Source organism: Bacillus rossius, chromosome 3 (genome assembly GCF_032445375.1).
Source record: "Bacillus rossius redtenbacheri isolate Brsri chromosome 3, Brsri_v3, whole genome shotgun sequence".
NCBI classification, from domain to species: Eukaryota; Metazoa; Arthropoda; class Insecta; order Phasmatodea; family Bacillidae; genus Bacillus; species Bacillus rossius.
In genome coordinates, this window is record NC_086332.1 from 23,602,526 (window position 1) to 23,626,087 (window position 23,562).

General features: G+C 41.3%; 1 protein-coding gene across 1 annotated transcript; it reads right to left on the reverse strand.

Moving 5' to 3' along the window:
• Window positions 1-1,522: 1,522 nt before the first annotated feature.
• On the reverse strand, window positions 1,523-9,638 carry LOC134530354 (ribosomal RNA-processing protein 7 homolog A). Its single transcript, XM_063365110.1, has 7 exons — window positions 9,551-9,638; window positions 6,819-6,958; window positions 6,098-6,223; window positions 5,887-6,010; window positions 3,119-3,281; window positions 1,776-1,906; window positions 1,523-1,692 (listed from the first exon to the last, which is right to left on the reverse strand). The coding sequence occupies exons 1-7, from the start codon at window positions 9,564-9,566 to the stop codon at window positions 1,607-1,609; spliced, it is 786 nt and encodes a 261-aa protein (XP_063221180.1). The 5' UTR covers window positions 9,567-9,638; the 3' UTR covers window positions 1,523-1,606.
• Between the last annotated feature and the right edge of the window lie 13,924 nt (window positions 9,639-23,562).

The window sequence follows — 23,562 nt, forward strand, 5'->3', positions numbered from 1 at the left end:
TTCATATGCCACAGCAATATCTGTTGTTTCCACAATGCTGAAATCCAGGTTTTACTTTTTAACACATTGGTACTGACTTACAAAATCCACATTTTCTGGTGCCAGGCTAGGCTCTACAAATGACACCACTTCATTGACTAGCCACATTTTACCATCTTTTCAGGTTGCAAATGATTTGGTCATGTGTTTAAGATGTTTATTATTGGCTTATTGTCTTTCAACACATGTTAAGCAACTTTAGATGAAAAGTTAAATAGTACATAGTAAATAGTACATAAAAAGTACATAGGTAGAGATGCTATTCTGTTTGAAAAAAAAAATAATTTTCTGTTTATTGAGAATTTATCCTTTATAATGAGTGAATCTGATTGTAAATAAAAACCAAACCCATTATTAATGAGTGTGTGTGTGTGTATGTATGTACACACACACACACACACACACACACAGAGAGAGAGAGAGAGAGAGAGAGAGCATGTTTGTATTGTGTGTTTAGCTAACACCATTTAAAGACCAAGTTGAATTTATGGTTTTCGTTATCATCATTGAATACATAAGTAAAATTAAATTAATTATAGCGTTTAAGCATGGCTAAAACTAATGTATTCAGAATAATTTTGAGACATGAAATACCCAGTACAAATTCTTGAAACCACTCAAGGTACTCACTTTACACTTTTTGTCTTCATTTATTCGCTATATAATGTTATGGTTATTACTAAAATTGCATAGTTGCCCTTTGCAGGAATGACATGAGATTAGGTATACATAGTTGTATGGTTACCGTTTTGACTAGAAACTGGTTTTACAGCATTATTTTTTTTGTTATTAAAATAATTTCCCTTTGATAATTTACAGAAACTTTTAGTTATTAATACAGTTTTAGGACAGTGAAAAAATTATTCTAATAGACACATACCACATATTTGTGATTTGATAAAGTTTGTGTACGCATGTCCGTAAGTTCACTTTTACGTACGTACGCATGAGCTGCATGATTTTGATCATAATAAACTGCTGAGCATCACAATCCAATGATCTTGTTATCATACAACTCATTTTACAGGTAGCTTCTCGTGCATAGTTTATTTTTATGCTCATTGTAATTATTTGTATATAAAATCATTGCTTTAATGTAAGATTGGTATTTTAACCTATCAAAGATTTTGTTTGCAATAACTGATAATAACAAATTAACATTTGCTTGTTAACTACCTAAAGCCAGCAAATATATGTGTATGATTGTATGTGCATGAAGCCATATTTATTGTTATAGTTGAATCAACACTTCTAGTGTTCAGTTGTTTGACTACCCTAAAGTTTCGAGTTCTTACTGCATGCCATTCTTTTACACAACACTGAGATACACAAAAAAAAAAAAAAACATTAATTTTTGAGGGTTCAGTCAAGGATTAATGTTAAAAAATAATAATTTGGCAGGCCTATATACGCTATACTGGATTAAACATTATGGTGATAACAAAAGCAACTTTTTTACTTATTTGGGCAGAACAGCTACAAGGAAAGTGGGAGAAGTCTTTATTAGCATTAATAAAAACATTTTATTTATAAATATATTTAAAAAAAAACTGTACACAAAGGAAGATTAAAATGGTTTGAACCTTCGTGACTGTTTTAACGCAATTATTTTCTTCTTATCTTCTTCAAATTTCTGTCTCAATGCAATAATATCTGTAAAAGAAAGTTAATAATCATAAATACAACTACCCCAGTTAATTAAAATAAGAAATATTTTATTATGATCAAATACTTACGTTTCATTTTTGATTCCTTTATCTGGAATGTGTAGAAATTTTGCAACTCTTTCTTGGAGCGCTTTTTCTTTTCCTTGGCCAAAATCTGTCTTCCTACACTTTCTTTTCGTGCGAAGCCCGGTTTTCTACCCCTAAAATTAAGAGAATCAAAAGTTATTAAGACACATTTACCTACAATTTCAGAGAGCCAGAAAACATAACTTTCAAGAGTCTTGGCCGGTGGCAAGAAAGGCAAAATATTTACTAGGAATTACATACATAATTCAAGCTTCATGGTTTCCCACATAACTAGGAACTATGGCTTGTGGGATTCCATTATTGGGGCACCGAGATTTAACATTTCAAACTGGAAATTATGTTTTATAACTATTTTTGTGCAAGCACAGCAGTTAATTGCACTGTCAAGACAACTAATGCACAGACTAACCAAAAAAAATTACAGCATCAAGGAAAAAAGTCTCAAATTGAAAATGAAATGTGTATTGTACATGTGTATAGCATGAATGGATAGATAATAATTTGAAATAAATAATTTAATTTTTAACTGATAATCAAATACTCAGTAGTAATAAAAGCCATTTGATCCAGCAGATTTGGAATGGCAGTACTGGGTAAGCAATTTTGCCAGATCATTATCTACAATTATATTTAAAACCAGCTGCTCTATGCAAGAAAAAAAAATACCCATGAGTGTTTAAAAAAGTTCTCTGTTATGAAGTTGTTTCCATGGCTAACAAATGCACAAATCTACCGAAAACATACAGACTCAAGTGGTGCTGGATTACAGAATGTGCCAAATTCCATAATTTTGGATTAAAGAGAGCTGTATGATTATAAAATATAACCTCCCCAAAATAAAGAATCAATCATCTGAAATAACTATTCAAGCTAGCTGCCAAATACAGTGTATGTTTAAAGGAATGAAGCACGAAAAAAAAAAAACTAAAGGAAACATTAGTACACTTGTATCATGGTTGTTACTCAGTAGTCCCCATTACAAATTCAGAAAGCTTCAAATAATGCAGGCGAAAACACTGATTTTAAATTAAATAACTTTTTCACGTGAGGGACAAGTACGTACGTGAAAGATAGCAAGGAAGGACTCCCTTGTCTGCCCTCCTAATCCAAAGCAATAGAGTTAAGGCCAAGTAGCCATGGAAATAAGTAGGGGCATACGTAAGTAAATTCTAAAAAGTCCAACCAACAAATGGAAACTATTTAAAAGCAATTAGCAGACATAGTGGTTCTATTACACCCCCCCCCCCCCCTTTTTTTCACGAAATTCTGCATATGCTCATGGCAATAAGGGAGGTGGTAGGAAGTGGCAACATTGCAGTCCTCACCTTTTGGTGACAGTCACCCAACCCTCATTATCTTCTTCCATTGCTTGTTTCTCTAACTCTGCTTCCTTTGCTGCATTGAGATCAAATTTCTCCATGAACTGATCTATATCTTTCTGAACAGCTTCTGGATCAGGTATCCTTGCATTGTATTCTTCACACCATTCTACATGAAACAAAATCAAACAGCCAACTCAAATTACATGACTTGCAGCTTAAAAAAAATATTTGCAAGACCTGTGTGTAAGAAACAGTGGAATGGAATGATTCCAAATATCCATCTCTACATGAGGAGAGGGGAGGTCAGCCCGATGGTTGAGTGGTCAGATCAAAGCAATCCAGGTTCCACGCCTGATTTTTTTTTTCCCGAGTGGTAAACGTGGCGATCATTGCTGTGAATTGGTGGGTTTCGTCGGGTACTCTAGTTTCTCCCCTTTCCTTGCCAATGCAATCCATCAACGCTCCATCCACATCACTTCGCCCCTTGTCACTGCACATACTTACTTTTTTGCAAATACCTGTTCCACAAACAATCACGCAACTAAGCAACGGTCAATAAAACATTCAGAATGAGACGGAGAAAGGAGGGTAGAGTTCTTAGAATCAGGGTGTCTACAGGTCACACATGTCAAAAAAAGAAATGAAGCTGAAGATCTGGTCATGAAAATAACAAAAAGTCCCAAAGTAAACAGTTAGGCCAGGTACATACAGAATGAAGCACGACATGACTTTTTGTCTGATTGTAGTTGACTTCCAGATATTAATATAAAAACACTGCACACATAATCGGACACGGCACAATGCCACAGAACTTTTGCGATCACACACGCGACAATATTGAATGACCACTTCAACTTCATTGTGAGAAGATGGCTGAACTATTCTGCGCATGCAACAGTATATAAAAATTTGTCAACAAAGGTTGGCCATATTGTTTTTATAGCAGACTACTTAAAAGACTGTCTTGTTACTTTATTTTGAGTAAATATTCACCTGTAAAGCATTTGAATTGATTTTTCCTCAGTATGGAGCTGCATGCAGAATGATTAGTACCTTTGTTTAGTACAGGAAATACCTCTTTTTTATAACCCATCTTTATTTAAAGGAGTATCACGACAGCAATTTGATTTCAAGAATGTGGTAAAAAATAACTAATAAAAATACACTGTTAAGCTGTCGCGAGGCATTGTGTAGTGTCGTGACATGTCGCGTCCTGTCTGATTCTGCTAGAAGACATAAAACTTTAATTTTCATGCACGAGAAGATGATCGACGTATGATAGAACACGAGCATTATATTCTCTTGGTGGAGGAGAAATATGTGACAACTACCACTACCACACTTTTGAAAAAAGTTTGTATGTTTGTAGCTCATGCTTAGTTTACTAGTGCAAAATTTTTTATGCCTAATTTCAGCTAGTCACTCATTAAATATAAATACCTAGTTGGGCATTGTCCTTAAATCACAAAAGGGTTTACGCAGTGCAAAATAAAAATCATGTTCCTGTATATTGTTTTATTGGGTTTATATATAAAAGGAATCATGTTGATAAAAAATTGTAAAAAAAAAAAAAAAATGGTAAAATAACCAGTAAAAGTTTGCAAATTGGTTCACCATGTATTTGTAGTTACCCTTACCCTATGGCTCAAACCCACAATAAAAGACAAAGGAATCACACCTAACTTTCCTTACTAGGAAAGGTGGGGATGGAGGTTGCAAGAAGAAAAATAAAATAGCAGTAGGCAAGAGCAAGAAAATTCAGGGTTCCCGCAGACAGGAAAAAATATGGAAAACAAGGAAGAACTCAGGAAATTGGCAAGGTGTCTTTGAAACCTAGAAAAACAAGGGGAGGGTCCGAGTCGGGACTTAATGAAGAGTAGAAGCAGGTAGGTGCCCCATTCAACATCCTAAAATATCTCGCCTGAGTGGGCCCTAGGAAGCGAGAAAGATTTTAAAATAAACTTTGAGGGGTATTTTTAATGAATTTTTAAGTCAGTAACTTGGCGCAGTGGTGAAGCACATGATTTGGCAACCACTGCTTCCATTTTTTCATTTCAATTTTTTTGCTTGCAATATTAAACTGTGAAGCAGAAGTAAAGAGTTCGGGGTCCCTGAAAAGGCAACCTGAGCATGCAGTGGCTACTGCAGTGCCGCCGTGCCATGCCTCAGCACAACAGACGAGAGCAATCTGCTCATGATTATGAACTACAGCGTGGACGAATAAAAACAGCACAGTATCCGAGCGTTCAAATCGAGTCATGTTCTGACATGTCATGCTACACACTTTAGACACTACAAAACCTCGAAAGCCAACCTTGCTTACATTACAATTTCAGCAAAAGTCTGGAATTTATTATTGCATATAAAATCTGCATTCTTTGATAGTCAGCTGTTCAGTTGTATACAATACAGCTACAGTAAAACCCTCTTAAAAAAAAATCTTACATAATAAGTTTTAAAAATTAAGCACTGGACCTATAAATACATACAGCTTCACCCAATTAATAATATTTTCCTCTTAATATGTAAGTCTAAATTTCTAAGTTATTTAATTCCTGACTTTTGAGATCTATAATTATTGGATTCAATGCACCATTTAAGAATCCAATGCAGGATTCAGATTTGAGAAAAGGAGATTTGATCCATTATATTACTCTAAATTACTTTCTGTTGTCTCTTGTCAATGATTGTGCAGCCATTTGGTAGTTATAACAACATTTGTTTTCAGCAGCAAAATAAGTTTCTTTTTTTATAAAATGAATGATACCTACTTCTTACACCACAAATGATGGGAGACTTCTTGCTTGATAATACAAGTGGCTCAGTTACGCTCAGGTTCAATGCATTTTGCAGCTCAGATGGTTTCTTGAATACAACGTAAGCCACTTTGAAGCCCTAGAACAAATCAGAATAAGAAAAATTAACGAACAACAGTAATGACACAACTGTTAAGAGAGTACAAGTGATATATCCAATATTTACCTTCACAGGGGGATGTTTTGGGAAGAAAGCTGATTCTTCCTGGGGAGGAAGGCCAGCTGTTGGCTTCTGATGGAAGTACACAGCATTTACTTCACCACACTTGCTGAATACATTTTTCAAGCTATCCTGAAATAACACAACCAGGGTGGGACATTGCAATATGCATAAGAAATATGATGGTGCTACAACACATACTATGTTTGTCTGATAAAAGAACACAAACCCACTAGCGTTCCCTAACTCCGGAACTAGTGCTGACTGGTGGTGGTAGGATGTAGCCGTGATTCCACGGTCATCAGTAGAAAACATAATCATATTACAGGTGAGAAATTATAGTTTTAAAACTGCACCGTGATTCCACGGTCATCAGTAGAAAACATAATCATATTACAGGTGAGAAATTATAGTTTTAAAACTGCAATGACAAACACATCAGCTAACGAAACAAAGATTATGTCCAGTATAGCAAGATGACAGCTGCTAGATTTTAAATGAATAAAATTTAAAGCTGCTAATTTTAGGCCTTACAGTACGTATTATTACAAATTGTTTTGGGCCTACTGTATAACTAGTTCACAATGTTTGACAGCAGACTACAATATCAGAGCAATCTCTGTTTGTTACGATACATCCACGTCAAGTAAACACTGCACTGCTGTGCTAGAAAGCTGTGAATAACATGACATCACTTACCTAAACTTAAATAACAAAGAGAAGTTACCTGTGTGCAGTATGGCGGAACATTCACTATAAACAGTGTCCTGCCTGCTGGTTTGCTTTCATTCTTTTCACGGACAGTGTGCTCTTTGCAAAACAGCCAGTGTGATGCCACTGATTTTGTGCTGAACTTCACAGGCAAAGCTAAAACAATCAACGTAACTTTTGAGTTAATACATAGCTTTATCTGGTTAACTAAAGTACCTAACTACAAACCAATTTGTCAATCAAAAAATACTTTGCATTGTTCTGAGAAAGAAGTTTCAAACAGTATATAACCATACATTATTTTAATGGCTCTTGCAAAAGGCACGATTGATTTAAGATTTCTTTACATACACAATCAGTATGCAAACTTATTAAATTTGTATTCATTGCATAGTGTACTCAATGTGGTATTAAGATAAAAAATATTATAAAATATGTGTGCACAGTTCAATAGGTTAGCTAAATTAATTATAATTACTGTCAACTATACTTAAAAAAGTATTCTAATCAAACCAACAGTTCACACAATTTAAGTTTTTTTTATGGAATATACCTTAACACCATTTAAACTATTTCACTGACTTTCCAAATGTAGCTAACCTAACTTACCACTCTTAAAAACTGCAAACTAATTAAATTATCATAATGCCCTCTGTAAATTTTAAGATTTGTGGCTTTTCCGTGAAAAAAATTTATAATTCCAAATGGGTTTTTGAACACTTCAGACATCCCTCTAGTTACCCCGAAAACAGTGTTTTAAAATTCCTAAATATTTCAGAGAAATTACCACTTATAGGTTATATAAGGTATCCTGCATAGTGACATAGTCATTGCCATATTGTGCAGGGGCGCAACAACTAACTTTTCAAAAGGGGGGGGGGGGGGGGGGGGGCAATATACCTTTTTATAAAGAATCATCGATACCCCCTATTCAAGCGGGGGGGGGGGGGGGGGGAATTTGTATTTCAAGGTGGAAAATGGTGCTATTTAAGCAGTTTTATTATCTAAAAATTAATTACACAGCACTTTCTTTGCCCCTGTTTGCCCCCACTTAAAGGTTTCAGAGGGGGGGCAAAATACCCTGACCCCCCTGTTGTTCTGCCCCTGATATTGTGCTTTATTTTTTATTAGCATGCCCGAGACATATTTCCACTAGAGATTGGCCTGATCACCTGTGCTTGCTATAATGATGTAAATTTTAACAATTTATTAGCGTAACAGAGACTGTTTTCCACGAAAGATTGGCCTGATGGTTGTAGCTGCCCTCGTAGTTCAAGGACATTCGAAGATGGTACAACTGTACAGCAAAAGACGCTTTCCATGCTGCAACATCACATCCATAGTAGGCTACTGGACCACTAGCCTCTTTTAGAAGATGCCTTAAAGGCCCGGCCACAACAAATACAGAATCAACACATGGGTAGTTATAGCGATAAGCACTTACTCAACACAGTACTAACATAGCGGCCTGGGTGTAATGGTTATAAACTTAACGCTTTTCCTTTATTTATTTTGGTTGATATAGCCTTCGAAAAAATAATGCTGCTGTAGTTGGGAAAGAAAAAAATTAGTATTAACAGAATAAAACTCTACATAGCGCCCAAATTGCAAAAATAAATGTTCTCACCTTCCGAAACTAGACCATGAGGTTTATAGTTTAACTCCATTATTTGAACATAATACATAAAAGCAAAAAATTTTGCATAATTTTATCCACACACATTTGCTTATTTATTAATAATAAGTTCTCAAATGATAATGTAGTAGGATGTTCAGAGCTTCTGATTGCCCGAAAACATATCACAGTTTTAGCAATACACAGTATTAAGCTAGAGTAAAACCAAGAGGACCTCTACTTGAATTCAGTTCGAAAAGGCCACTGCAATTTGGTACAAGCCCGATGGCAAGCATTTTACTCTACTTCTCTCTGTTTTCTCTTAAACTGAGCCACACTCGACAAAACACTCCATCATCCAACACATTCCACGCCCATAACATTTTTACTACCATCAAGTTTTATCCCCTTTCTGTTCTACTTCTCTCCCTAACAATCTTGCTGGAGTTCTTCTTTCTACGTCTTGATTTTCCCTTCAAAACGTTTCTTCTCCAGTTACCCCATCCTCCCACCTCACCCAACATTTGAAATACCCTAACAAGTATCTCCACTAGCCTTCTGTATTTTAGGCAATCCCACCACATTTCCTTCAACAGATCTGTGGAACTAGTAACATACTCTCCCTTTTCATTTCCATCTATTCACCACTCAGTTCCCCTTTCCAGGGCTTCTGCATATGGGTCCCATAATGGTGTGGCATACACTAGCATGGGGTGCACCAACAAGTTATAGGTTTTCTTTTCTATAGATGCTGCTCTTGACCACCTTCTGAACTTGCACTGCCCAAACCCAAGGATTCCTAGCAGCACTACCTCTAGGTATTTTTTGCTTTTGGTCTCACCTATGTCTCCACCCCTCAATCGGTAGACCCTCTTGTTCGCTTTTTTTATATATAGTAAATCTCACTACCTTTGTTTTGCCCACATTTATCCTCATGTCATTCCTTTCTATCCACTCCACCAGCATGTGTCTAAGCCTTAACAAAATATGTATAACCTCAAAACAAAATTCATAAAAATTTTCTTCAAACACTTCTAGGTTTTAAATTTTGCCAGTGCAATTATGGAATATAAAAATAAATATCCTGCCAATACAAAACACTCCGTTATATATGCTATTTCTTTTATAAATACCTTTAAATCCCTCCATAGAAGTACTAATTGCATAAACAAAAATTGTGTTCTGTTTTTATAGACTGCATCTGGATATAGAGAAAACCAGAGATAAGTAAATGGACCAGATAAATCCAGAAAAGGATACAACATAAACACATCAAATGGCAGAGAGGTTTGAAGTCAGGAGAGGGAAGGTCCGCCATATTGCTTAGTGAATAACATCATTAATTTCGCATTTGATTACATTGCGCGTACTTGAAAAATTAATAATTTATGTATCGTCAATTTAATTTTTGAGTGTTGTAGGTGATTCTGTTGTTATTTATCACACGTTTGGTTATTTAAGAAGAAGAATACCATGTGATTTTGAGCCAGTGTGACAATCTATAATGCATGTTATATTACTATATTATGGCATCGTGTATTGCATAAGGTAGTGTGGACAAAAGTACTAGGAAAACTGGGAGCCAGTTACTGAAAAAAAAAAAACATAAGAAGATAACCTTTCACAGGTGCATTCTGCTTGATTATTATAGTGAAATACAATTTTTATTGGCTCTATTAGTTGCTATCTATAAGATATTTAAGATGCAATAGACAATGTCACAATTCCGTATGACCAAATGTAATCAGACAGTAGTGAAAAAGCATTGTTACACATCAAATATTAATATCTGTTGGATGGATTCATTGTTTTATTTATTGCTATTCTGTTTAGTTAGGTAAGTGTTATCCAGCATACTTTTCAACAGTGGCGTCTCGTAAGGGCAAGCAAGGCAAGCAGTGCTTGCCCAGGCGGTTTCCAGACATTGTATTTTTTAAATAATTATTTTATTCAGAATAGTATTTTACTTTGGCTCGTGCTGTTAGGTGTATGTATTTTTTTACACTATCTTCTTGGGACCCAGTAAAGGTAAATTTACTACATTATCAATACTTTAAATTACTGCGGACTGTTAGCTAGGTTAGTATAGATACATAAAAATACTGTCAAATCATATTAATGGTTGTTTAGGAATTTCTAATTTAATATTTAGCTATCCAGACCTAACAAACAATTCACACAATCTCCCAATTTTTTTAATGTAGCTATACTAACCTAATTAACCATCAAAATCATTATTTTAACGATTTTAATGGTTTTATGAGTATAACAACATGTGTGTGATTGTTTGTTGTTTAAAACAGCTGTTCATGTAACTATTTCTCTGCTACATAGGCGCCAATTGCTTAGTGAATGCCAGCTTCAAGAAGTATCGGTTATGTTCCATCTGATCCATTTACTTATCTCTGGAGTGCCCATCATGGATGCTAAACATGAGTTTGGCAGATGCCAACCCCAGATGTCTGTCGACAATTCATGTGATGAGTCAGAAGAGGGTAAGGAAGGAACTGACATTGGGGGAAGGTACCCATCACACAAGCGGTGGGCTCCAGTCCGGACATGCTGTCTAGACGAACACGAGCCATGCCTACACCCTGGCCGAGCCCAGGAAATACATAATTTAGGATGTCAATCCCCCACCCCCCCCTACGGACGAGCCTGTGAAAGACCAAGTTAGCCATGCCTACACTCTGGCCGAACCTGGGAAATACGTAATTGAGGATGTCACCCCCCGGACTAGCCTGAGAAAGACCAGGTTGATGTCGTACCGACCATGGCCTTTAAGCCCGTGCTCCGCACCGCCAGTACCGTATCCCGTTTTCGGAGCGCGCCACTTGCTCAGCCGGATTGAGTCAGGCGAGCGCCTCAGGCATGACCCCAATAGACAACAAACCTCATTAACAGTCACCGCGACCACTGGTCTTAATTAAAATGCCCGTGACTATGATCAAATCAGAATAGGAGAAATCCCTCTAAAACAATTCACAGTGGGACAATATGTTAGTAAATTTACAGTAGCCAACTTGATGTCACAATTTAAATAATTAAATACATTAAAACCATTGTTAAGCCTTAAGCACCCAATTACCAGGTGCTACATTTTAATTGGGCACCTGGAACATGTTTTAACTGGTCATAGAGTAAATTCAATTAATATAAGATTTTTGACACCGACTCACAAAGAAGAGAAAGTTTCTCTTCCTTGCGAGGCGGCCATGTTCGGCAGTCTCGAACCACTCCGCGCCGGGAACAGACGTGTGTCCGTGGGCAGCATCCAAGTTTTCTTTCTTTGATTATTTTATTCTGTACTAAATCTTTAAATTTAAAACGTCTTATTAATTCATCGCTGCCCACGTCGACTCGGCGCGTATTTTGCGGAACCGGGCCTATCCCGACCATCTTCATCGTGATACCACGCTGCAGATCGTATCACTCACATAAGTGTTTCACCGAACTTAGGAGCCCGCTCATCGACCCCCCCCCCCCCCCTGCACCGGTTAACTTTCGGCGCTGGCCGTCTCCAGCGAGCATCGAACTACGTCCCGCGAGACTGCCGCGGTAACCATTTCAGTGTCACATATAGTTGTGTTTAGTGTTGGTGAGAATTTTTGTAGCGGGACTGAACCGCGGAGCGGACTTGTAGAGTGTACCGTGTACCCACATGGACCCCCGGTGAAACTCACAAATTAAATGTATTCTCGCCAACTCGCATATTATTTTCCGTAATTCCCCATCCTCCACACGGCCGAGCGGCCTTCACAGTCAAGCGTAGAACCATTCAGGTTACATTCAAGCCGTGTACCTGGCGGGGCACGCGGGGGCAGAGTACCCACGACCACACACCAACGGCCTAGCAGCCTGCTAGCCTGGCGCCCCTCCGGACAACAAGAGCATCACGACGCCCGTAGCACCCGTCAGGTACCCCCCGGGCCTTTCACAGAGGTCGGGTGACGGCAAGGTTAGCCAGGCCTACACCCTGGCCGAACCCGGGAAATACATTATTGAGGATATCACTCCCTTGGACGAGACTGAGGACAATACCTCGGACAAGTTCTTGCCCCTGGAGGGGTGCCTCCCGCTGGACATCACACCCGAGCCAGCGGCACCCCCCTCCCCTTCACAGTGGCCACAGAGGACCCGCAGGGCTACGGTTCACCTGGCTGAGTATAAATGGACCAATCATCAGGGGCCGGGCCAGGGACCCTACAGTGCCACTGTTTTGTCTAGAGACGTACAAGACTGTAAAATCCAGATAAAAATAACACAATTAATAACGATTCATTCGCGAACAACTCGATTGGCAACAAGCGTGCACGATAGCACAACTTACCGCCATGATGGTTCAACAACAACAGTTGCTTCGTTGCCGGAAGCTGCAGGGCTACCCAACTTGGAAGGCAGCCAACTTGAAAAACTTGGTGCTGCTGGCAAGCAGCGCGGGAAGTTCAAAATTCAAATGTTTCCAAACACTATACACTAAAGTACACACAATATTTACAAGTCCAAACATTACCGCCCGCCTTGAAATGTCCCATTTCAACAATCGTACGGTAGCGGGCAGAGCTTCACCACAGGACGCTTCAAAATTCCACTTGAAGTCCGGATAGTAGCCACTCTGGCAACACCATCTTTCCCAGGATAGAGCTCCACGATGCGCCCCAAGCACCACTGTAGAGGTGGAAGTCTGTCTTCTTTCAGGAGCACATGTTGGTTGGCAGTGGGACTAACTCCCTGCTCATGCCATTTCTGCCGCTGTTGGAGCGTGTGTGGTAATCCCTGTGCCAATGATGCCAAAAGTCCTTTTGGAGGCGTTCCACAAGTTGCCAAAGTTGAAGGCGGTTTAGCCATACATCCCTCAAGTTAGGCTCTGGTAATGTGACCAGTGGCTCGAGGGTTAAGAAATGGCCAGGGGTTAGACCACTATGTTATTGGGATCAGAGCATAGGCGTGCGCAGGACTTCAGTATTGGTGGTGCCAGATTACACAACAGCCCTGTCATTCACGGACCCCGAGCCTAAAGCGGGGGGTCCGCCGGAAAAATTTGGATTTTAAAGCGCAAAATGGTGCTATTTAAGGTGTTTCCGAACAAAAACATTAAATACACAGATGTAAAAATTTTAACATTTTTATGACAAATTATGGCTTTGAACGTTATAATCACCAGGAAAACTATTAACTATTTACAGTTTTAAGCTTTGTTGAGCCATAAAGTAAATTGCACAAATTGTTTGCACGGAATTCATGCTGGTGGCTTTGAAAAACCATACATGTTTTCTGAAGACTCCAAATAAATGCTAGAAAAAACATTCTCAAATGTTAAGTTTTAAAATCAACAAATCAATGGAGTTTTTGTAACATACCTTAAATATGTAAAATATTAAAATAATAAAAATATACAAATAAGAGTGGGCAAAAGTTTTAACTTTTGGAATACAACAAAAATGTTTTGTCGGCGACTGCATATAAGTCATCGAGTAAGTCTAACCTTTTAACTAATTAAACTCTCTTTTTTTAAATAAACCCTGGCGGACGGCGGCTATTATTCCGTGCGCCTGTCGAGTGGAGTGAACAGTGGACACCGAGCGCGCATTCTATGTAATTCGAGGAGAACTAGGAGAAGTATTTACATTTCAGAAGTTTCATAGCCGCGGCCCGCGTGTACCACACAAGTAATTGCAACTGGCTTGTTTCCGTGTGTATAGTTGCTTCGATTGATAATTGATATACTGATAGTGTTATGAGCACATATCTGTAACTCGACACGATTAGAAAACATATTTATTTTTTTTTGGAAATAATACGGATTTTTGCAAATATGTATTATTTCTGCTTGTAAAAAACAAAATAACGTTAACCCTAATGGTGGTGCCAAGGCACCTGTGGCACCTACCGTGCGCACGCCTATGGATCAGAGCTCAAAGGGCACAGAGGTCTCGAGTTTAACGCAGCTTCCACCTGCACTAGAAGGGTGTAAAGCTCTTCAAATGTGAGCACTTGTTCACCAATAACTTTACTTAAGTGAGTCTTGAAATACTTTTCCCGGGCCTCCCACAAACCACCAAAATGGGGGGCCAGCAGGAGGGTTAAAGTGCCACATGACACCGAGCTGGGACAACGCATCAGTGACAGCCTGCTGGTGTGGTGCCGACAACAAAAGTTGCTGAAGTTCCTTAAGACGATTGTGAGTTCCGACAAAATTGGTCCCACAATCCCTGTAGATGTCAGATGTTCTCCCACGCCTGGCAAGAAAACGTTTGTAGGCTCCAATAAAAGTCTCAGTGGACAGGTCTGAAGCTAATTCTGCATGAACAGCCTTTGTCGCACAGCAGACGAAAATAAAAAGGTAAGCCTTCAAAACATTTGCCCCACGGACCCGACCAAGTTTAACCATAAAAGGACCAGCATAGTCAACTCCTACCTTGGCAAATGGTTTAACCTGTTGCACTCTCATAGCGGGAAGATCACCCATGAGAGGTGTGCTTGCTACTGGTCTTTGCTTGAAACATGGAACACAGTGACGCAAGCAGCGAGAGATGGCATCCTTATCTGCAAGAATCCAGAATTGTTCTCTAAGAATTCCTCTAAGAGTTTGAACTCCAGGATGATGATACTTTTCATGATAGTGGTTAATAATGAGATCAGTAAAATGGTGAGATTTTGGAAGCAGCACCGGGTGCTTCTGCTCAAAAGGAACACTGGAGTGAGCTAAACGACCACCTACCCTTATCAGGCCACTGTCATCAAGGAAGGGTACTAGTTTGCGAATCTGAGGGTAAATGCACTGTCCATTCTTCAGAGCACTTATATCCTCTTTGAAATGATGTGAATGTACCCAGAAAAGCCAAAAATGTAAAGCCTTATTCAGTTCATCAGGAGACATATTGTCAGTCTTGCGCACTTTCAGTGACACACGCCAATTGTGGGCAAAGCGCAATAAACAGCACGTGTTACGCAGAAGCCTGGTTAGTCGACTGAAACGCACTGCCAACTGGCCAAGATCATCAGAGGACGTTACAGTGGTCAAAGTGACAGTCTTCTTCTCCATCACAGCGGGATCCACTTCCACTGTATCTGGTGACTAGGAAGGCCACTGTCCGGGTGACTCTATTAACCACGGTGGACCAGTCCACCACAAGTGATGATCCAATAGTTGAAGAGGGAAGAGACCACGAGAGGCACAGTCAGCAGGATTGAACTTAGACAGTACGTGTTTCCACCAACTGGGACGGGTAAGCTCTTGGAGTTCGTTTACCCGGTTAGCTACAAAATCTTCAACTGATGAGGAGATGAGTTAATCCATGCTAAAACTACTTGTAGTCTGTCCAGGCTGTGATGGAAGATACAGGCAAAACTTCTTGGTAAGTCTCAATCACATGGTTGAGCACACGAGCCAACAGCAGTGCTCCACAAAGCTCCAGACGAGGTAAGGTTTGGGTTTTGACTGGTGCAACCTTGGATTTACTTATCAGCAGACGAATGATGGTTCGATCATTCGGGCACACTATGCGCAGGTACACCATGGCTGCATAACCAATCTCAGAACTATCGCAAAAACCATGCAGTTGATAGGAAGAGCCTTCTGGACCCTTAATAAGCCGAGCGACAGCAATGGAGGACAAACGAGGGAGCTCCCGGCTAAAATGATCCCACTGAGAAACAAGATCAGGGGGGAGGTGATCATCCCAGCCAATGGACCGCACCCACAACAGTTGCAATAGATGCTTTGCAAACATTAACAGTGGAGTAAGCCATAATAGAGGATCAAATATTCTGGCTATGTTGGCAAGGATGCTCCTCTTCGTAACAAGACTTGAGTGGCCTCGAATTACATAGCATAAGGTGTCCGAGACTGGGTTCCATTGAAGTCCTAAGACCTTGACCACAACTTGACTCTCAGAATCCAGATCAAATGATTGGGGCATATCAACATCTTCAGGCGGAAGCCAGTCTACGAGCGCTGAATGGTTGCTCATGAACTTCCTCAATTTGAAGCCCCCTTTGGCAAGAAGAGCTCGAAGGTCCTTTTGGATGGCCAGAGTAGATTCAAGAGATTGAGAACCGGAAACCACATCATCGACATACACATCGGATTGCAAAACTCTTGAGGCAGCTGGAAAGTGGTCTTTCTCATCGACCGCCAGTTGTTGAAGAGTTCGAAGGGCCAAGATCGGAGCTGAGGAGATGCCGTACGTCACCGTCGTCAATCTATAATCCTGCACAAATTCCGAATCACAGAAGCGCCAAACAATGCGTTGGTAGTCCTGGTGCTGGGGCAGAACAGATATTTGACGGTACATTTGTTTAACATCTGCCGTAAACACAAAAGGATGTAGCCGAAAGTTCAACAGTAGGTCAAAAATGTTTCTTTGCAGCTTGGGGCTGGTTAGCAGTGTGTCATTCAATGAGACACCGGATGAGCTCTTTGCAGACGCATCAAAAACTACCCGCAGCTTTGTGGTTGAGCTCTCCGGCTTCACAACACAATGGTGGGGGATATAATATGCTGGAGTCACATTAATCTGATCATCTGGAAACTTTTCCATGTGACCCTTGGCAAGATAGTCTTCTATGAACTCTGAGTACATCAGTTTGAGCCTTGAGTCACCTTTCAAGCATCTCTCTAGGCGCATCAACCTATTTATAGCTTGAGGTCTAGAGGTGCCCAACTCTGGTCTCGAGTGGCAAAATGGCAGGGACACACTTTATCGATCTTCTTCATTTCGGACATGAGTTTCAGCAAACATGGTTTCGCAACAAACATGCCCAGGAGACTTGTGTTCTACACGTGGGAATTCTTCAATTTCCCAGAACTTTCTTACAACATCATATAATGAAGGGTAATATGTAAACAATAAGACACAATGCAATTCCAGGCGGGATGGTGCAAGTTTGGCATCCACCTTTCCCATGAGAATCCATCCCAAAACAGAGTCGAAAGACACTGGAGACCCTTCAATATTGCCTCCAGTTACGAGAAGAGGAAATAGGTCAACACCAATAAGCAGGTCAATAGGACCAGGGGTGTCGAAATAAGGATCAGCAAGCTTCAGATGAGCCACTGATCGACGCACATCCGATGAAAGTTTGGCACTCTGCAAGTTATTAGTAATGCGTGGTAACACAAATACATCCAGGGCAAATTGATTATCTGGATTGCCCACTGGGGAGATGACAACTGATGTGGAAGATTTAGCCACATTCACAGGTGTACTGGAAAAACAATGTATCGGAAGATGGGCCTGTCTGCGAACCAGCTGGAGCCTTTGTAGGCACTGTTCGGTGATAAAGCTGGCTTGACTGGCAGTGTCTAGCAAAGCACTTACAACACAATGCACACCATAATGATCAAAAATCTGTACTTGAGCAGTTGACAACAATATTGTTGTTGTTGAGGTAGGTTTAGCAGCAGTTACTGCAACAGTGGCAGGATTAGAGTCAGATAATGGTGGTTCCTTTTCTGAGTTGGATGGGATGGAGTCTTCATCTGATCGCTGACCCCCAAAATGCAGCATGGAATGGTGACGTGCCTTACAATGGTGACATGACGACATAGATGGACACCAATTTGATCGATGTGATGGGGAAAGACAATTCAGACACAACTTATGCTCCTTTACTATTGCATATCGTTCCTTGGGGCTACCCTGCAAGAAGATAGGGCATGACTTAACCACATGAATGTCACTATACAAGAGACAACTTTGTGACTGTGGAGAACTTACTAATGTGTGTACAGACTTACCTCGAGACTGCCTCCAGCTGTTTTGGTACCCTTGAGCCATCTGTTTTGGAACCTGATTTCCCGAACTCCTAGAATGGGAAGCTATCACAGCCTCATGAGCACGACAATGTTTTTCAAGAAACGAAGTGAAACTACTAAGAGTGGGAAACTCATATGTTAATGTCATTTCCCATTGTGTTTGTAAGGCAGTATCCAAACATTTGCATAGACTGGGCAGCAGCATCAGATCCCACTGGTCTACAGGGACAGACAAGGCCTTAAGAGCAGACACATTCTCTGTAATAGTGTTCAACAGTTGGCGCAATGTCTTGGGAGAGACAGCTGATGCAGGGGGTACTTGAAGTAAAGCCTCCACATGCAAAGACACAATGAGCCTCTTGTTCTCGTACCTACCAACAAGTAGTTTCCAAGCCACATCAAAGTTTACTTCAGACATGGGCAAGGCCTGAATCATGCTGAGGGGTTCATCACTGAGGGCTGTCTTCAGATAAGCCAGTTTCTCAACAGATGAAAGGTCACTATTGTTAGCAATGAGAGTGCAAAATAGGTTGGAGAAGTTAGGCCAATTTTTAATGCTACCCTCAAAACTTGGAAGCATAATTTTTGGTAAAGCCACCCTAGAATTGCTCACCTTGAGCCTTGACGATGTTGAGCTCTCCATCGAACACCCCTCCAGGGCACTTACTGTCGCCATGACTCCAAAATATTTCTCTTCGAAATCGTCCATACGTGCCGTCAGTTCTGAGAGATCGATGTCAGAATTTTGTGTTGCCCCAAGAACCACAAAATCCGCCTCGAACTTATCACGAACTTGGGGTAGATCACGAACTGTGGCCCGAAACAATCTTTGCTTAGAAACATCGTCAACATCACTTTTAGACAGGGCGACAGCACTTTTGAGCCGAGCCTCTGCTAGTCGGATTTGCACGAGTGCCGAGCCTATATCTCACAGAAGCAAAGGACGAAATAACCAAAAAGGCACAACAAAGAAATAAACACAACGAAGACCAATATAACCAAGGTTAGACACAGCAAATCAAAATTTATATCTAGCAAACAACACCTAACACAACGAAAAACATGAGCAGACGCCGATAAATAATACAACATAACCCCAACACGAAATATATTCTACGAAAACAAAGAAAATATAAGTTTCTTAGATTGCTAAATCTCTGCGAATTTCTTCTAAAACATGTTGCCGAAGAGATATTGACCATGAAAATACTCTAAATAACGAAAGTATAGCGCACGAAATAACATGAACGAAGTGTTATTGTTTACCACCTGCACACGAATCACGTTTCAAACAACACCAGAAAAAAACCAGAACTATCCGGCCCGGAGGACCAAATGTTTTGTCTAGAGACGTACAAGACTGTAAAATCCATATAAAAACAACACAATTAATAACGATTCACTCGCGAACAACTCGATTGGCAACAAGCGTGCACGATAGCACAACTTACCGCCATGATGGTTCAACAACAACAGTTGCTTCGTTGCCGGAAGCTGCAGGGCTACCCACCTTGGCAGGCAGCCAACTTGAAAAACTTGGCTCTGCTGGCAAGCAGTGCGGGAAGTTCAAAATTCAAATGTTTCCAAACACTATACACTAAAGTACACACAATATTTACAAGTCCAAACAGCCACCCCAGTGCAACTCAATGGAGCTAAGCCACATCAAAACATCACTGCCCCTACTGAGGGGAAACGAACATAGTGAGGGAGGCACACAGTCATTTTCTTGTTTGAAGAGGGATGCTCGCGGCAGTCAGGGCCTTGAATCTCACCCCAGGCATAGTACACCACCCCAGTGCAGCGCTTCGAGTGCATCACTCCCGTGCGATCATTGTGAGGCGTCTGTGCACATAGTGGCCTCAGATAGATCATTTGACGCCAACCGATAGTGCGCCTCTTAGTCGCACAGGCCGCGATGCCTCTCCGACCCCTTTTCAAAGCCGTGTGCCACGAACACGCCCGCGCGTGCAACATGATGAAACGAGTGTGAGTGCACCGAACGACCCACAGCTAGCACCAGTACCGGCCACATCGGCGGAAGCACTCCACCGGGTGTGGCAATGTGCTTCCGCCGGACTATAGCATTCAAGGGCACATGTTTTCTCTCACAGACATAAACTATGTAATGTATAATTCGTCAAACATTTTTACTTATTAATGCAATTGTTCAACGTGTGAATATGTCCTAAACTTGGCCACGTCTGTTTCCCGCACGCTCCGCTTTTGGCACGTAATTAGCAGACCTGTTGTAGCTCTGTGCTACACGAGATCGTCAGTATACACCGGGAGTTCGGAAAAGCTGGTCGTCTTCGCGCAACGTTGAGAGGTCACCTTCGTGCCAATTCCACAACCTCACCTAGAGTGTGAGTTACGACCCCCACTGGCCTTGCATCACCGTACAGGTCTTAGCAGTCGTCGCGCGCCTAACGCCATAACAGCAGCATCGTCCGCCTCGTATTGTTCTTATCAAACTCCCCCTCTCTCTATTATAAGCGGGGTCATCACCGAACAGCCGTACACGCGCAGAGCTCACTAGCCCCGAACAGTCGCGGCCAGGGGATGGATAGCACTATGTAAAGTTGGATAAGGAATAAAAACACACTTCATGTAGCCGAGTATATAATTTGTAGTGTAAGGCATATTGGGTGGCCTAAACAGCCCAATTATCACCTCTACGGACACGTCCCTGCCTCCTGCCACTTGGCCGATCCCAAACCCCGAGACCCATTCCTCAAGAAACTTGATAGCTTTGACGGGGAGGCAGCCAGACCGGTGTCAATATATTTTGCTAAAATATTGTGTGAAGTATTTATGTGACTATTCACTGGGCGACGAAGCCGAGGCCAACACCCGGAATCTCTCCGAGTGCTGCACGTGTTGCGGAGTGGGGGTAGGATGGGCGGAGAGGCGCGACGCGTGGCAGGAGAGGGGGAGTCGGCATCTGGCGGCAGGACGAGCAAGATGCGCACGGTGACCAGTGTCGCAGAGCAACGACGGGTGAGACCGATTCTGGGGAGTATTTCGCGACCACGTGTGTGACACTACGAGTAGCCATTGTAAATAGTTTAATTGTATATCAGGTTCTCGCTCATGACCAGACATTGCGCGTATCAGCGGACACATTTTTACTGTAAAGAGGCTGGCTCTATGCCTCAGGCGCCGGGAATAAATTCGCCTGTTTCACTGTCATCATTGAAAAGGGGAACATCTAGGGATCATAAACGTACGCACACGAGACCACGGGGGACAGCTTGCACTCGGCGCCTGCCCACCCCAAACACGTGCAGCCGAGCCTCATTCCGCGGAGGGACGGGTGTTGTGCCGCGGATCGCCCATGTAAATAGATTGTGTGAAAGGCCCAACAAATACTTGCGTTCAAACTGTCGAACCATCATTGCAGTACGGATAGTGATAATTTCCCCCGCCATGAGGCCTGAGCCCCTCCTGAGCATAAGACGCAACCAGCATAATGGGGGTGATATCCGGAACTATGACAAATAAAGTTTGGTGACTAAATTTTATGTATTTATACATGAGATCCCTTTGAAGGAACACAGATGAGCTCTCAATAACTGCTTGGGCGGCCATCAACTCACCGAGCTCGGGGTATTTCTCCTCCCTGCACTTTCTTGCACTGCTGTGGTGTACAATCTTGTCGAAGTCGCGGATATCAGCCCTCCCAAGACAGTTAACTTTCGACGCTGGCAGCCTGCAGTGAACTAGTAATCACGTCCCCGCGAGACTGCCGCGGAAAATTCAAAGTGTTATGTTAGTGTCGTGTTTTGTTTTGTAATCAGCGTTTGTTAGTGTAATAGTACAACGGCTCAGATGCCGCATAGCGCATTTTCCTAGCTTTTGTAGCGGTTCTGCCACCGCGTAGTGTATGTCTAGGGAGTACAGCGTACCCATGCGTACCATCTCAGAAGTCCGTGGATTAAAAGCCAATTTAATATAAACTGTGTCGTCTACGATTTTTCCGCACCATTCCGTCCTCCACACGGCCGAGCGGCCTCACAGCCAAGTAGGGAGTTTCAGGGTAGATTTTCAGCCGCGTACCTGGCGAGGCAGGCGGGGGCAGAGTACCCACGACCCATCACCAACTGCCTAGTGTCCCACTAGCCTGTGACCCCTCCCGGACAACAGCAGCACTGTGACATCCGTAGCGCCCGTCAGGTACTTCCCGGACCATCTACAGAGGCTGGGTGATGGCATGTTTTACTTTAGAGAATATATATTTATCTAATATATTAAACTTCGCGCAATTTGTAATAAAAAATTATGATTTTATGAACAATTAATGTTAAGTTTAGTCAAATTTCTGTGATAAATTACCCAAAAGTACACTGATAAATAGTACATAATTTGCCAAAAACCTTGAACATGAATGTAATCGAAGTGTTAAAAGGCTTAAGATTAAAAGAAGTTTCCCTACCAGTATCTAGCTAAGGTTTCTCTTCTTCTTAAATCAAGAAAGCCAGCTTTTGTGTGTTACAACCCATGTGGCTGACTCGATGTTCTGGGATAGTGGATGAAGAGTGGAACGATTGATTTAATTCTTAATAGGAAATTAGTGAGCTCTCATGAGCATTTGTTTGAATTCCCAACTATGTAGATTAACAATTAAATTCACTTCCACATTCTTTAGTGATAATATTTTTTTAAGATTGACGTCGTACCTCCGTGCCTCTGAGTTAAAGCCCGGATCACAGCCCTGTCCATAGCGCGCCGCGGCTTTGAAAATGACGTCACTTCCGCTCCGTGCGCGCGAGAGCAGTGCGCCGGCGTCCTTGTATCCAGTTCCGTGCGAGCCACCTTCGAGGCTAGACGCGGCCGCGAGACACTCCATAAATTCGCCGCTATTATCACTTTTGTTTTATATTCTATAGTATGTTATCATATCTTTTATCGTTTTCTTTACCGTGTGCGTGAGTGTTGTTTTGTATCTGGCGTGTCCGCGGGCAAAAACACGTGGACTAACATAACTAGCCCGCACCGCACATTTCTCCAGCGCGCGAGATGTCCCTCGGCAGCTACACGGGCCGGACGGTCCACCCCTGTCTCCCCGCAGGAGGGTGCTCTATGCGAGAGAGCTGGCGCCGGGCAATACAAGAAAACGGCCGGGAGACGTCCACCACGTCTCCACGTATTCTACGGAGATGGGTATGCGACAAGATTTCCATTTTTTAGTTTTTTTAATGATTTCAAGAAATTTAATATTTTTTTCAGGAGACAGAAATATATATATATATATATATATATATATATTTTTTTTTTTTTCTTCAAAATACAGATTTTCTTAGCATATTCAAAAAGTTGGAAAACCTTTTCCTGTGTGTTACAAATTTAAATCATATAGTATGATTTCAAGCTTTTAAATTATTG